The 16133-nt window shown below is 43.4% G+C and overlaps 1 protein-coding gene across 2 annotated transcripts in view; it reads left to right on the plus strand.

Moving 5' to 3' along the window:
- The window catches only part of lsp1a (lymphocyte specific protein 1 a), a 46801-nt gene that overhangs the window by 6793 nt on the left and 23875 nt on the right, over nucleotides 1-16133 (plus strand). For both annotated transcript variants that reach the window (XM_049573162.1, XM_049573161.1), the window contains exons 2-3: nucleotides 9413-9559; nucleotides 15493-15904. In XM_049573162.1, coding sequence (XP_049429119.1) covers nucleotides 9413-9559; nucleotides 15493-15904 — 559 coding nt within the window. The remainder of the gene's footprint in view (nucleotides 1-9412; nucleotides 9560-15492; nucleotides 15905-16133) is intronic.

Below are 16133 nucleotides of genomic sequence, written 5' to 3' on the forward strand. Positions count from 1 at the left end.
TGTATAATCATATGTGGTCGCGGCTAAGGTCATTAATTACTAATGTGGGAACTACATCAAACATTTCTGCCTCCAACATGAACCAGAAACCTTCCCGAGCGTCTCCGGCCTCAGGGAAACGTTCAGGGCTCTCACCTCTTCACCTTCGCCCTCTTGTTTCTGCTGCTTGTCATTTTTTTGGCATCTTAAAAGAAAATAAAGCTTCAGGTTCAATCAGATACAAAGTTTGTTGTCTTTGGGACTTCACAGAGAAAGATGCCGTCGCTGTAACCCTGAATTTGTTTGTAGTCCTTCAGGATGAGGTCGTTTGTCAGGTCTGACAAACTGCTCGTCTCTCTGCTGTCCTTCAAAGTTAAAGTCAAACAAAGCTGCAGGGTTCCCAGACTTCAGGGATCTCTAGGAAATGAGCTGCAGCCCATTTGTGCTCTGCGTGGGGGGACAAACACCCGGACATAAGGCCATAACAGGGTGGTTACTGTCTGCCTGATGTCTCTGAGGAATTGTTGGACTTGTGGTGGTGGCAGCTGGTGTCTGACTGCTTGACGGTCTTTGCTGTGTTCAGCTGTTGTTCGGCTTTTTGACCCTTCATGACCTGGTTAAAACATATATGGTGACTTCCTGTCCATTTTAAATCCACTGGACAGTGATGGTGAAGCTACAGACTCTGCAGGTTGCGGCTCCTTCCCATACAACTCGTCAGATGTCATTTTTCTGGGAAGTGTCGTCTTGGTTGTTGTTGTTGTTGTGCGAGAGTGATTCAATGCCCTCCGTCACTGCGACTTGTCTCAACATAACAGTGACTTCATCTCCCAAACGTCTTCCCACCGTCCTCATCTGTCCCGCTGAGCCTGGCGGGGCTTTTCAGGCTGTTATTATTGTGTCATTCAACCGAGTCATCCCCGCGATGACAGCATGTGTGCTTACAAAAGAGCAGCTAATACTTTTAACTTTTAGTGCTCCTGACAGTGAATCCCTCTTTCACGCTCATTCCGGTAAAACGTCGCCGGACAATAAAGCTGAAGCCAGAACAAGTGCAGACAGATAGAGAGCAACAATGTGCGGCTCAGGTGGTGTGTTGGCAGCTGGTGCAGCTTTTATCTGGTTACTGTGGGGTTGTGTTTCTGGTGGTTGCCTCTAATGTTGGTGGTCACAGAACTGAATTATTAAAGTCTTTGTGGACAGAAATCTGCTACGCAGCAACAAGCTGCGTCTCCAAAACACTGGAGGACTGTAACTTAAAGAAACAGTCTGACTTTTTGGGATATCGTTCTTCATTTTTTTTCATCACGAGCTCGAGTGTGATATTGCTTCAATATGTGACCACTTCGGAGTGAGAATGTGTTGGAGAGACTGTAATGGGTATTTTTTTTCCACTTCTTTTTGACACATCACTGACTAAACAACTGACCTATGGCTAAGCCACGCCCCCTCCACTCACTCGGACAAACTATCAACATTCAGTGCCCGGCGCTATGGCAGGTGTCACAGTACACGGCATTTCACAGGAGGCAACTGATGATTTTTGGAGACATAACGATCAGATGTCATTGAGAAGTAACCAAAAGGGCCTAAACTACGCATTGGAGGGATATATTCATCATTTTATTGTTGAGAAGGTCGATGAAAAGCTTAAATTACAAGCCAACATTTACAGGTCACAGTGTACGCTTGTGAACCGCATCTGGTTGCCGTCACCATCAAAGACAACAAGTTAAAGTGCCACTGAAGTTAAGGTTTTTGGCTCAGAATATGAGAAAAGGATAACGGCCTTTTTACCATCTTTACCAAGAGTGTCTCTCCGTTAGTTTGGTGCTACAGTATTTACACTGAATCATTCAGCATAACGTTTGCCAACCTTTGTTATCTCTGCCATTACAGATAAGTTAATGAAGCTAAGCTCCAGAAGTTAACGTTAGCTTAACTAGAGCCCTTTGGACAACAGCTAACAATGATGTACCATCACCAAAGTACAAAACTAGAACAAAATAGGCTAATGAACTCCCAGCAAACAAGGTGACATGATGAACAACGCAGCTAGGAGCTAACGTTAGGCTAACTTTAGCTAACGTTAGCTAGAGATGTTAAAGATAACTTTATATTTCTTTGCAGCAAAGTGACAATATGTTGCCTCAAACACAATGTTGACTTACCTTAGAACAGATGTAGACATCATTGTTAATCTTATTCACGTTGAGTTGATGTTGTGGTCTAACGTTACCACACAACTTTATCCAAAGGAGACACTTTTCTCGCTTGAGATGTGGTTTAAAGTGTAAAAATACACCTGGTCGCCCAGCCTCTCAGGATACCTTGTGTCAGAGTTGCATGTACCCCATGCACACCGTTTGACCATTTTTAAACTTCAAATCTCAGAAAAAGCTCATAAAACCCAACAAACTGACTTTCTGTAATGCATTTCAATGGACGTCCAGGCAGAGAATGTCCCAGTGTATGGGAATGGCTATACGCACTGTGATTGGCTCATCGCGTTTGAGGGCGGGGCTTAGCCACAGGTCAATTAATCGATTGATAGACTAATTGATAATGAAAATAATCATTTGTTACAGATCTAATTTCTAGAAGACAGGGTTGATATAACAGGGAGGGAACACACTGATAATCACTTCTGTAAGTTCACCAGAAATAACCAAAAATCCAAATCCTCTTTTTTCTTTATAACTTTAATATTTTTCCTCTTGTTCTTTTTTCTATTCTGTCTTCTTCTTCTTCTTCTTCTCTTTTTCTTGTCCTCTTTGTCTCTTTTCATTCTTTTCATCTTTTTTCAGTTCACTCCTTTCTATCCTTTTTCTTCCATGTACCCTTTTTAGTCGCTCTTAAGTCTTATTTTTCTTCGTGTTCTTCATTTTCTTCATCTCTGTGCAGTTGTTCAGTTTTCTTGTTGTTCGTCTCCTTCATTTTCTTTTTCATGATCTTATTCAGTTTTCTTCATTTTCAATTTCTTCTTTCTTCTCTCCATCTTCATTCTCTTTCATCTCCATGGCCTTGCTCAGTTTTATTCTCTCTTCTACACAGTCAAATATGGAAAGCATCCACACAAGATGTTTTGCTACCAAGTATTTAAGATACAATTAAACAGTGGAAATGTCTGTGGCTCACAGTCATTGAGACTCAAATTAAATTTAATGCCTTCCTTACAAAAATCCCATTTAAACACAGAAAATAAGAGAAGAGAGTTTCCACATGAATCACATCTCTGTCCTTTTATTAAATCTTTAACTTTCTTTAGTTTTGAACAGCTCTCCTTTGGTCTCACTGCTTCCTCGTGTTAACAGGTTTCAACCGTCTTCCTAATCACAAGGACCTCCAGGGCTCAAGGGCACTGTGTCAGCCTGTAATTGGAGGGATGGTTTATGGAGGGAGCGTGCTCGGTCTTGCCTCTGGTGTCAGTTTACATAGAAACAACAAGGCTACAGAAAACCTGCTGGACTCCTGCTGAGGAAGTGAAAGTGTTCTGTACATGTTGTTGTAATTGTCTGAGAGGCAGCGTTTAGCCCGATTCAGTCCAGACCGGCTCTCAGGGTTCTGGATGATTAGACGACACGAGCATGAAAGAAAAAGGAGGAAGTAAAGCTGCCGGTAATCCCGGTACTTTAAAAATCACTCTGAGAGGGATTAATTATTTAGTCTGAATCAGATGTTTGAGTCGAGCATGACAGAATCACACAGCACTGATTACAGAACGGAGACATAACATTAAGCTCATACAGTCTGCTGGGTCCAAGCCCGGCAGCTTTTAACACTAAAACAGCAGACAGACAAGCGGCTGGGCCAGTTTCTATACACCAACTACTGTACGCTCAACTGTCCCACACAGCAACACAAAATACTATTTAATATATGTATAATGCATTTGTTTACATTTTCTGCCTCATATTAAAAAGTTTCCTTAGATCCCTGAGCAAAATTATTCTTGTTAGAGTTTTTAAAAAAAATGAATGGACACACTGGTACATTTATTTGACATTTATAGTTCCTTTTGTCATCATCATCCTCACTGTGACCTCGTCACATGTCCACGTTTGGTCATGGACTTTCCACGTCCACATATGGCGTCCAAGGTACCCTGGGTGTGTTGGTTGTTGACGTTCTGGGACGCCGTGTCAACTTCAGCCTGTTACATGCATTGTCTGTTTTCAAAATACACTTCTGTTTTCACAGGAAATGTACAGTTTGCATACAGTCTCTTTCAAAATAAAAGCACTATGTCAGTACAACAATAACGTTTTTTTTCCTCCAACAACTAACACAAGTAGTTGGGTTTAGAAAAAAAGAACACCATTCTCTCAGGTGAAAGTCGTGTTTGTTGGACCCATCCACCACCAATCCTGCCTGCCCTACTCGGACTTTTGGCACCTTAATTTTCGCCCTTGTCTCGCCACGTTTCCTCCTGACGCTGCTTAGCTGTCAAACTATAACGGCAACCGGCCGCGTATCATGCTAACGTTAAAGGACGGCTTTCTCGTTGGTTTCTGACGCCGCAAGTCACTGACCAAGCACTGAATTTTGGCGACTTTTGAGTGAGACCGGATGGTTTAACATATAAAACCATACGATACTCATGTAATATATTTCTGTATACGTACAAAAGTATTAACAGAAAAATCTCAAAGTAAAATTGTACAAAAAGGCAGCAATGGGATGTAACATTTACTCAAGTACTGTACTTAAGTACAGTTTTGACATACTTCCATCTTGCCACTTTATACTTCTACTCTGCAACAGCTCAGAGAGAAATATTGTACTTTTTACTTATATTATATGATTATATGATAATTACTGCAACATATAAAGCCTCCACACTGACAAACAAATCCAATCGCCAGATAAAAATGTTGGCATTGTATATTTTCTGCAGATACATTGAAACATTACAATTTAAAAACGCTAGGGTTAACAGCTCTTCATAGCACTATCCCTGCTGGAAAAATGGCAATAGATCACTAAAAAATACACACATTTGGCGGCTAAAAAAGGTGCTCGACAGACCGCAATGACTTGTGAAATCACAGCCAGTTTTGTCGTTTGGTGATCTTGAACAGTGAAACTTGGCAAGTGTCACGTCTTTCTCCATCCCCACCTCCACCTGATGACAAAGTCATTTCTATTAGGAGAGACAGAGGAATAAAGTAAAGATCATATTTAATACAGACTATGAGTGTACACATTAAAAGATGAGCTGTGCTGATTAAGATTTAACAGAAGTCTTTGGTGTTTGGACACCAGAGGGAGATATTTTGCGATCCAGGAGCATCTTAGCAGCAGCAGCAGCAAGATCAATCCTGGATCTGACTACTTCTTCCACCGCTGAACAAATCTGAGATGTGTGCAGCGATGCAGAGGTCTTGATATTTTCTAAGAACCTTTTGTTTTAAATGTCAGCTCTTGCTTGAACTGCACATCCTGAGTGAATCGTGCCGACACGGTGACCGCTGCCTATCTGCAGCTTCCAGCCTCTATCAGAGAGTTTCTGACCCACATCCAGCTGCTGATCGGCCTCTCCACCTCCGTCGCTTCACTCACTTCCTCTCTGCTCGTCCCTCCATCTGCTCACAGGAAGCTCGGGGAGACAAATGGAGGAGGAGGAAGTGATGCTGATTAGTGTAGAGCTTATTAGTTACAGATCTCTGGATCACCATGCACCCACATCTCAGATTTATTTCCTCCATTTATTCAAATAGGTCAGGTATTTTTGGTGTCCATCAACTCTGTCTCTTTAGCTGCTGAATATTTCACTGTGTTCACCAGCTAGTCTCTAACAGCTCTTTTTACACAGAGATCACTATATCGCACTACGAAGTCCCTTTTTTATGCCACCTTTGCATTTTTACAAAGAACCAAACAACGCCACCAAAAAAGAGAACAGGGTTTGGCTTTAGAATCTTACGGGACACAAACACAGCTCTCCTGGGTGAAAGTCTGTGTTTGTTGGACCCATCCACCCTTCCTGCCCACCCTTCTCTCACTTCTGCCACCTTAACTTTCGCTCTTGTCCCGCCGCGTTTCCCCCTGAAACTATAATGGCAACTGGCCACGTATCATGCCAACCTTAAAGGACAGCTTTCTGCCAAAGTGCCAGATTTTGACGACTTTGGAGTGAGACCTGGTTGAACATACGTGTTGAGAGCGCTTTCTAAACAATAACAATGGCATTGAAATGGCAATAACAGTCATTTACCGTCCCTGTTATACGCCGGCTGATCATCTCCTTGAGGGGGAAGGAGCTCCTTAACGTCACTGTGATCCCATTTTGCAGACATTTACAGCTGCTGTTCTTCTTCCTTGAAGTTAGCCACTAACTGCTATCAGCTACTTTTTAAATCTCTCGCAGTGGGTTGCATGCATAACATGCCGTTGAAATGTCACACCTGTGCCACCTGTGGTGCCGTCCTGCTGGTTGTCCCTTTCATACAGAGCTTGATGCCTCTTGTGTCTGGGAATGACGCTCTGAGAGCAGTGACAGTGAAGCACAGCAGTAGAGTTGTGGCCAGGGAGAAAAACAAGAGCTGAAACTCTCTTTAAATCTCTGTAAAGCTGAGAGCAGCTGCAGATTCAACTGATCCATGACAGAACTCTGGATCAGGAGATTCGTCACTACTTTAACATTGTCATTTAAGAAGTCGTTATTATATTGGCTTCATGTATTTTGCTTACTTTTTGTACAGAGATGCCGATTTAAATTGGCATACAAGGATGCGATGAATAGAAAAGTGCGCCCAGACCTTGATCCAGCACTGTGTCGAAATGGTTTTAGAGCGTTCCCATGGATCATTAACTGATATCCAGTGATTGCTTTTATATTAATCCGCTGTCAGCCAGTCTCCTTCATCAGCTGCAGAAACTAAACCAGTTTGTTGTCACACACACAAGAAACAGAAATCTAATGTGACAAAATCTGGAAAGTGTTAAACAGCGAGGAGGAGCAAAACATGAAGACTTTTTTTAAAGATATTTTTAAGGTGCAGATACAAGTTTTGTGTGTGAAGATGCTGAGAGGTCAGAAGTCACAGTGACCCCCACCTTCATCAACCCCTCTGTGAAAGAGAGTGGAGGGTGGAGGAACAGATGGAGCCATTAGGGGTCTGTTAGTGACCCAGAAGCCAAATGTGAGTCCAGTAACTTGACACCTGAGCTGCCACATGGAGCTCATTGAGCTGTTAGTCCTCAAACTGTCTCTACTGAAGCTGAACAGGATCAACATTAACACAAGCTGCAGTCCAGCTCACACTCATACATCTACAGGTTTAAAAACTAAAGGGACAGTTCACCCAATAATCTTGATATTTTCCCTCTTACCTGTGGTGCTATTTATCAGTCTAGATAGTTTCGGCCTCAGAGATGTCTGCCTTCTCTCCAGTATAATGGAACTAGATGTCACTCCTCTTGTGGCGCTCAAAGTGCCAAAAAAATATGTTATAAATACTCAACATCAACGTCTCTTTCCTGAGATCATGACCCAGTGACTCAAGATAATCCACAGACCTTGTTGTGAGCAGTTTCATTTAGGGACTATTTTCTTTTTACTTTACTACACCCACCAACCCAATGACCACACTGAAGGAAGCGTGCATGTACTGCTAACTCACCTAGCACCACTGAGCTAACTAATGTCACACTGTCACGTACACGAGCCTCTCATCCATGAGTAGATACATGTTTCCTTCTGTGCAGTGAGACTGAGTTGACGTAGTTTAGCATTTATTAAAGGCACTCCTGCAACAATTTTTGAATGTTCAACCTGTGTTTGCTGCTCAGATACATGTGCTGCTTCGTGCAAACTAATCGAGGATCTGCTCATAAAAACACTGATGTAAAAACCATGATCTCAAAGTCCCGACCCCTGATGCAGATCTTAATGATCAAACAAACAATAAAATGTTTTAAAGTGTGCGAAGTACTTGGATCAAAGCTCTCTGAGTCACTGTGGAGACGAACACTCATGCATGTGTGTGTGTGTTCAGGTTTGGCACGTCGTCTCTGCATAAATAAAGATTAACAGTGTTTGTAATAAATACTGTGATGTCACGCTGCACACGAGGCAAAGAGCACGTGTGTTTATCCCGCAGGTAAACATTTCCCGTCCGAAGCTCGGCAGATGTTCGTCTGGCCGGATCTCAACCTCCTCACCACTTCACACAGTCTTTGTTGAGAAATCCTGAGAGACGGTTCTGAGTCAGAGTGTGATACGTGACAAATGTTTCCCATTGAAGCTTTTATTGTTTCCTAACCACCACTGAATACAGACGTTATCTGTGAGGATGGAAAAACACTCATGACGTGTCAACGTCAGCAATGAAGTGAAATATGGGATTTTAGGGAGTTGTGTCATCGAGCTAAGAAACAGATTTTTCAGTTTCTGATAAATTGATGTCTCATTTCTGATCGCTCATTTCATAAAAACACAGGTCATTTGCCAGCACGTAAATAACATTTTGTAGAGATATTATTGAATATATTGTAATATTTTAATAATTGATGAATCCTTGCAGTTGCATTTTAAATCTGCTGTTAATTGTGTTTAGTCTTTTTGTAAATTGCATGCTTTGTATGTGCAGTGCTCCTACTTTGTACTGCAGCATTTTTTCTCAGGATAAATAAAGTTGTAAATTATTAAAGCTGTTAATCGTCTTAAAGATTCGACACTTTACGGTAAATAAATTGAGAACATTTTTCAAATCACGTCAGCTTCATTTATAAAGCACATTTCCTGCTTCAACTCAAAGTGCTTAAAACACATCAAACATGACAAACATAAAATATCACCTCAGATAATAAAGTATTACACATAGAAACAAGCAGGACATGAAAAAACAAACAAAATAATTGGGTACTATTATTATTCTTAAAAAAAGGGGAGATAATAACAATAATAACACTAATTCCTAAAACAAATAAAAACATGCTTAAAAACTTAATGAAAAGCTTGTGAAAAAAGATCTGTCCGTTCCAGAGAGTTGGGCCATACTGACTGAAGGCACCACGAGCTGAGCTGAGCGATCATGAAAATCATTCGTTGCAGTCGTCAAACAAAGAATCACTTAATTTGATCAAACAGATCTTTTTTGTGGTCATATTTATTTGCATGTTTGTGACCAAATTGGTCTCAAGTCTGATCCTCAGTAGGGTTATCTGTCATTTTGGAAGTAGTGAATAATGGTACCTGGGTGGAGTGGACATCTTGAATGCATACATGTATATGTGTGACAGTGGAGCAGAGAGTCCCAACAAACAGTGATATTTCTTTCAGGTTAAATTTAAATCTATGTAACCATATCCAATATTTTGCTTGGAAAATGAGAGTACTCAATTACTGATACATTTGATACTGATACGGATACATACTCTGTTACTCTCCCAGCCTTGCTAACTGTACTGTGTGCTCTCTCCTCTGCAGGCTGACGGCTCAGAGGAGCATGGAGGACGCTGAGGAGGTGGAGAGGGAGCGCCGTCGTCGAGCCAGGGAGGCCTCACGCTGGAACAACGAAGCCTCGCTGGCCGGAGAGTCTTCACAGGAGAACGAGACGACGGCACAGGAGAGCATGTACGTAAAAACAGCTCCACACTCTCTGTAATAACAATGATAATACTAATCATATTTGAAACAGCGCTTTATAAAGCAAAGTTCGAAGGTGTTTTAAAGGTCCAGTGTAGGATTCAGTCATGCACTGCCATGTTTCTACAGCAGCCCAGAACAGTCAAACCAAACACTGCGTATTCATGTCGGCTTCCACTGTCAGAAGCTCTTCTATGATGAGCAGCGCCAGAAAAACACTAACTTCTTTTTGCAGTGAAACGTCTTTATTCAGTGTTTTTTACTGGTTTAAATCAGCTGGTCTGTTTGTTCAGGAGAGGAAGAGACCTCTGTGGATAATCTGGCTCCCGGTAAAAACCTCCTGAACAATGAACACTGAAGGAATTCTAACCAGGAGAGGTTTCAGCTGATTACAATCTGCAATCCTCACTGCCAGACGCCACTAAATGCCCTTAAATCTTACACACTGGACTTATAAGCCAGTTGTTCCCAACTGGTGGGTCGCTGGTCCGCTCTGAATGGACCGCAACTGACTCACAAATCTGTCAAGTTTGTAAAAAAAACAAAAAAAAAAAACACTTTATTTTTGAAATACAGTGAATTTCTGGCACAAACTTTTATTTTGCAGGGTCATTTCCTGCTGTAGGGTGAGTGAATAAAAGCCTTTCAGAAGAGACGGCAAAGCTCAACGACATGGCCAAACACAAGTGTGACGTTGAATATATTAACCTGTGTGGACCCTGAGCTAATGACCAGTTGGGATCCACTGTTTTAACATTTAAGTGACGGACACATTAGTGCACTACTTTTACTATAGTAAACAGTCTGAATACTTCCTTCACCATGCTAGTGATGCTGTGGTAGTGGAGGAAGTACAATATTTCCCTCTTAAATGTAGTTTCATAGAAGGATACATTACATTTCTGTTAAAGAACCGTGCTTGAGTAAATGTACTTAGTTACATTCCAGTCTGTGAGCCAAATACTCTTAAATATCTTAAATGTAAAAGTCACCAAACTTGGAGCTGCATGATTCCAGACTTCCACATTTAATTATTTCCACATGTCAAATGCAGAGATGACATCAAACAGTGGATGAATTCCTCGCTCATGTACTCATGGGAACCCAGGAAGTTATTAAGTGCAGAACATTATTCACTCATTCGCCTCATGTATAACGACTTCCTGTACGAGCTGCTAACTTTGCGACTGTGCGTTATTTGTCTCTGGCGATAACTGCGAGTTTAAAGAGTTTGTCGTCACATTTTTACAGCTGTGAAACTTAAAGCTTCCCCCTCTCTCCTCCTCGCTGCTCCTCGTCGTACGCTCGCTCAGTTTCACACTCGTCTGGTTCCATAAAATAAACGTTTCCATTGGGAAAAAGCTGCAAACGACCTCTTCCCTCCCGTTGTGCTGAAGTGAAGACAAACACACAGCTGCTTTCTCATTACACAACCTCAGAAGAATGTTTACTACAAAGCGTCTCGAGGGGAAACGACCACCATGTCAAAGCCTGTGGCGTTTCAGACGACTTTTAATTTCGGCCTCTTGATTACAGCCTGCGCCTCGAACACCTTCTCCTCCGTCACATCACAGGCTCAGCTGGTCTGAGGCTGCGGTGACTCATCGTGAGGTCGCTCCGCTACAGCCTGTAATTGAAAGGTTTTCTGTTCAAGACGCAGCAGTGATGTAATGCTGTTTCGAAATCCCCCTTTTGCTCCATGATTTCCTGCCTCAGATAAGGTCGGAGGTCAAGTGCAGGCAGAGTTTAAACCCACGGATGTTGGTGGAAGTAACCATCAGTCTTCTGCTCAGATTAAACTGTCCGGCTACACGACGACTCTACATCTGGTCTTTGAATCAACCATCAATTAATTTGTCATTCCATCTTTTAAACTAACCAACTTCCTGTTTGTGGCTCTCAGCTGCAGGTCCATTGGTTCCTACTGAAGATGTAAATCTGTAAAAACACAACTATGTATTTTCATGTTTCATTTTCTAGAACAGCTGCTCACTGTAGTTTTTACCAAACAAACAGGAAGAAATAGTGACTTTATCGGGGACTATTTTCAGCAGCGGATTAATCCACACTTGCTCTAGTGAGTATTTGTGGCAGCAGGACAGTGTGAGTCAAAATTCACTACAGTGTGTGTTCATGGTGATGAAGGAATGTGTCACCCAGTGATCTCAGTCTCACTCTGAAGTTGTTGAAATCCGGTGCTTGGGCAGTGACTTGCAGCATCGGAAACCAATGAAAAAAGGCGTCCTTTAATGTCGGCATGATACGTGGCCGGGCGCTGATAAACAACAACAGTTAAAGATGGCGGAGGTCTAATCGATGATCGGTCGGAAAGTGGAAGCACGATATTGTTTGGTCTTAACCTCAGGAGCCGTTCTTACACACTCTTTTAAATCATGACAAAAAATACTTAGAGAACATTTTTTAAACTGACGACAGAAATCGTGCAACAGAGGATCCGACCGTGAGAAGACGAGTAGAATATGTTACACCAGGGAGGAGGAGACGTTTCCTGACTCACTCCTGTCAGGAATCCATCCAGGTGTCCACACACACAGGAACAGAGACATCGCCGCTCGTTAAGGCTGATTAGCTGCTGAGAGACTCCCATCATGCAGCGGGGGCTCCGTCGGCCAGCCGGGCGTCTTAATCATCTGGGGAATGCTGAGTGAATTCCTTTCTGCCAGCTCCTGGGAACACAAAACACACTTTCATTACTTTCACTCAGTGGGGGGGGGGGGGGGGGGGAGACGTTGTGCTAATTGTTGAGAATGTGTCCGATCCTAAATTCACTGGATCAACACTTAAATAAAGGTCGAACATTATATAAGAGAGATCTGGGTGATGCTGCAGAGGGAGGCAGGTGTGCAGCCGCAGAGGTGTCACTGTTGATGATCTGCACATCCTGTGTTCAGAGCTCCATCAGCACTGAGCCACCACGGAGGAGCTGCAGCTCTGATATTAACACGCGGGTCCAACGCGGCCTCAGTCTGACCCAGCAGATATCTTTACTGCGGTGTTTCAGTGTCAGGCAAAGTCTCTGTTTACTGAAGCGCCCAAGGGCTTGTTACTAAAATCACTTAATGCCTTTTGACGGACAGAAACTGAGACCTGAGGCGAGCTCAGACCTGCTGTCAGGAGCCCACCTGTCGCCTCTAAAGCACAGGACTAATGACCCCGTCCTGGAAGCTTCTCAAGAGTAAAATCAACATGATAAACCTCCATCAGGAGAGAGATCTCAGTGCTCCAACAGCTGAGCAGACAGTGTGTCTCATCCCTGCCAACTGAAGGGTGTGGACAGACTCTGAAATGGACAGCAGGGTGGACGCTGTGCCATTCAGAGGGCACTGAATGCATCATTTCTCAGGGTGGGGAAGTGGAAAGTTTTACACTTGGCTTTGGACTCTGTGACTTCTGCCTGTTTTTCCAAATTATATCTGCTGCCAGTTTGATAAGAAATTGTTTCACAGAGGTGACTGACAAATCTCAAACAGCAAGGAAGGGAGCTGCATGTAGTGATGTCACTTTATTTATTTATTTCCTGAGAAAATTAGCCCCATGTTGTAAAAGGATTTCTGGGTAATGAAGCCCAAACAGTTTCCACTTAAACCTGACCTTACATTGTTCTCTATGAATTATTAATTAATGAGCATTATAGTAATACTGCACGTACAATAAAGTCAGAACAACTTTTTATTTAGTCATCTGATCTGAATAAAAGATTTAAGAACATTGTGTTTTCACATTGAGCAGTATGATTGTTTTGACATCCACATCAGGGTGCTGAGGGAAAATAAATCCTTCAAGAAAGAAAATCTATACAGGTGCGTATTCTTCTTAAGTTAAGTAACTAAAAATAAAATGAAAGCTAATCTATTACAGTCATTTACAGGTTCATACTTGTACTTTGGGTTTCTAGAAAATGTTTACATACTTTAATGTTCAGAAAAAAACTACATTTTGCTGGGACGCCTTCCCCCTCTCTCTGAAACACCAGTTCTCATGCTGAAGTTGATAAATACTGCTGCTTTGTCAGTGATTTCGGTGTCACGTAGCGTTGCCAAAAGACACCTTTCGCTGTGGTATGATGCGCTGATCCCGGGTGGCATCAGTTTGTAACACATTATGTTATGCCACAGGACAACTTCAGTTTGAAACACTGCTTGTAATGATGTAATATAGGAAGTTGGAAAGTCCATTTAGGGTTAGGGTAGATAGGTCCAGCAAACCCCAGACTTTCACCTGGGAGACTTCCTGTGTGAATGTAGAACCAAACCATGATGGTTTTTTTCTAACCCTAACAACGTGCTTCTGTTGACGTCTTGATGTGGGTAGCGGCGTCCCGGGAAATCAGCAGCAGACGCAGAAGGATAACTAGTGTGTAATATGTAGACGTGAAAGTCCACTGACAAAGCAGCGATATGTCATGACTTGGTATGAGAACATGTTGGACGCTCCGTTTAGGTGCCTGTCTCTTTAAAGGCCCTGACACACCAAGCCGACGGTCGGCCGTCAACCAAAGTCGGGCTGACGGTGAGCGTCTGTCAGCCTAGTTTTTGCGGTGTGTCCCGCACCGTCGGCACTTCGCTGTCGACGGCTTTTCGGCCGATTGAGCATGTTGAATCGGCGGCAGAGCTTGTCGGTGAGAGAGATCACTCTGATTGGCTGTTCAGGTTTTATTTCCTCGCCCCTGTAGCGAGTGAATCTGCCTGTAGTGAAACCGGGGCTAACCGGTGCTTCCTCCTCAGGCTCCACTTCACTCAGCTGCCCCACAGACCCGCTGCTTCTTCCCACTTTAACCTGAATAACAAACCGGGGCTAGCTGTGAGGCTAGCGGAGCGTTAGCCGCAGCATGACCGGAGGGAAGCACAGCCAGTTAGCCTCCGCTAGTCTCTGAGCTAGCCCCGGCTCTCCGTTTGGATCCAACCGGAGCACCGAGCCCTGGTTTGTTATTCAGGTTAAAGTGGGAAGAAGCAGCGGGTTTATCGGGCAGCTGAGTGAAGTGGAGCCTGCGGAGGAAACACCGGGACCGTCTGGATGTAATAGTCCGTGGAGGTGCTGCGGTGCTCGGCTGCACAGATAGGAAACCCCTGGGCTGACAGGATGTACCACTCTCTCACTCCGCTCTCTCTCACGCAGGCGCAGAACGTACGTGCTACTTGGCCGTCGGATGTAGTCCGTGTAGTGTGTTCAAATGCAACTGACACAGGGCGACGTGAGGCGACGTAGACGACGCAACAGTTGGCTTTCATCGCCGCTAGTTCTTTGATGTCGGTTTGGTGTGTCCGCACCTTAAGACCTCCATTGGTCAGCTTTTTGAAGGAAAAATTTACAACATCAGCAAATGAGTTTACATGTTTCCCTGACATTAGCATGTAGCTACATGTAGCAGTCTATGTCATGAGAACACATGCAGTAGTGTGCCTGGAGCAGATGAACATATAAAGAAATCCATCATGAGCTGACGGCAGCTTGGAGCCACAGTAGGAAAAAAAACGTTATTTGAAACTTTTGCCACAGTTAATGAACATCCAACACTGTAACACTGAATATATGAAGAAAATAAGGAAAAGCACATCCCTTTATCCCCACGTGCCCTTGAACCAAACATATTTTCCTATAAAAGTCCATTTCACCAACATACAATCAGATGATTGTGTGTTTGTATGATCATCTTACTGTGCGCTTATGATGAGCACAGTGTCTTTCTTTGTTGATGACACCAAACTGTAACCTGCTGAGTGCACCATGTTCATTTTTCTGTTTCTCTATTTTCTGCTGAGTCATGTTACTAGTATTCTAACTCTGTCTTTAATTATGTTTTATCATAATGCCCTCTGCAGCGATTCCTCCTGTTGCTGTTTCGTATCAGTTCATTTCTGTCAATGAGACGTCCTGACTCTCCTCTCTCGTCTCGTCCTCAGGTACGACGGTGAACTGAAGCCACACAGCTCTCCATCTCTGGAGGAGGACGAAGGCTTCAGTGACTGGACTCAGCGCAGAGAGAGACGGAGGCAGCAGCGCCTGCAGGAGCTCAGCCAGGCAGGCGAGGAAGACGAGGAAGAAGAAGAGCACATGATAAACAAAGCTGTACCCGTAAAGACCGTCCAGGCTTCGGTCACGTCCTCCAGCCGACTCCAGAGACAGGAGCAGGCAGAGGAAGAGGAAGAAGAGGACAGGGCCAGGGTGGAGTTGAAGAGGAGGAAGGAGCGTGAGGAGGAGGCCATCCGGGCTGAGAGAGCAAGGAGAGAGAAGGAGAGGGAGGAGGAGGAGGAGAAGAGGAAGAGAGAGGAGGTGATGACCAGGAGGAGGGAGATCCAAAGGCTGAATCCAGAGGTAAGAGATCCTCTCTAAGCAACTAGACACGAGTCCAAGTTAGGTCTCAAGTCATTTAAGACGAATGTCGGATCAAGTCTCAAGATACTTGGGCTTGAAAATAATTTGTTGTATCTCAAGTTAGTTGAAACAAGTCCAGGTCTGAAGTTCTTCAGGACCACGTAAAGTCACAAGTTACGAGTCAACATTCAGGTCTTTCAGGTTTTTGGCAGCTGACTAAAAATTACAC

Source organism: Epinephelus fuscoguttatus, linkage group LG4 (assembly GCF_011397635.1).
Source record: "Epinephelus fuscoguttatus linkage group LG4, E.fuscoguttatus.final_Chr_v1".
NCBI lineage: Eukaryota > Metazoa > Chordata > Actinopteri > Perciformes > Serranidae > Epinephelus > Epinephelus fuscoguttatus.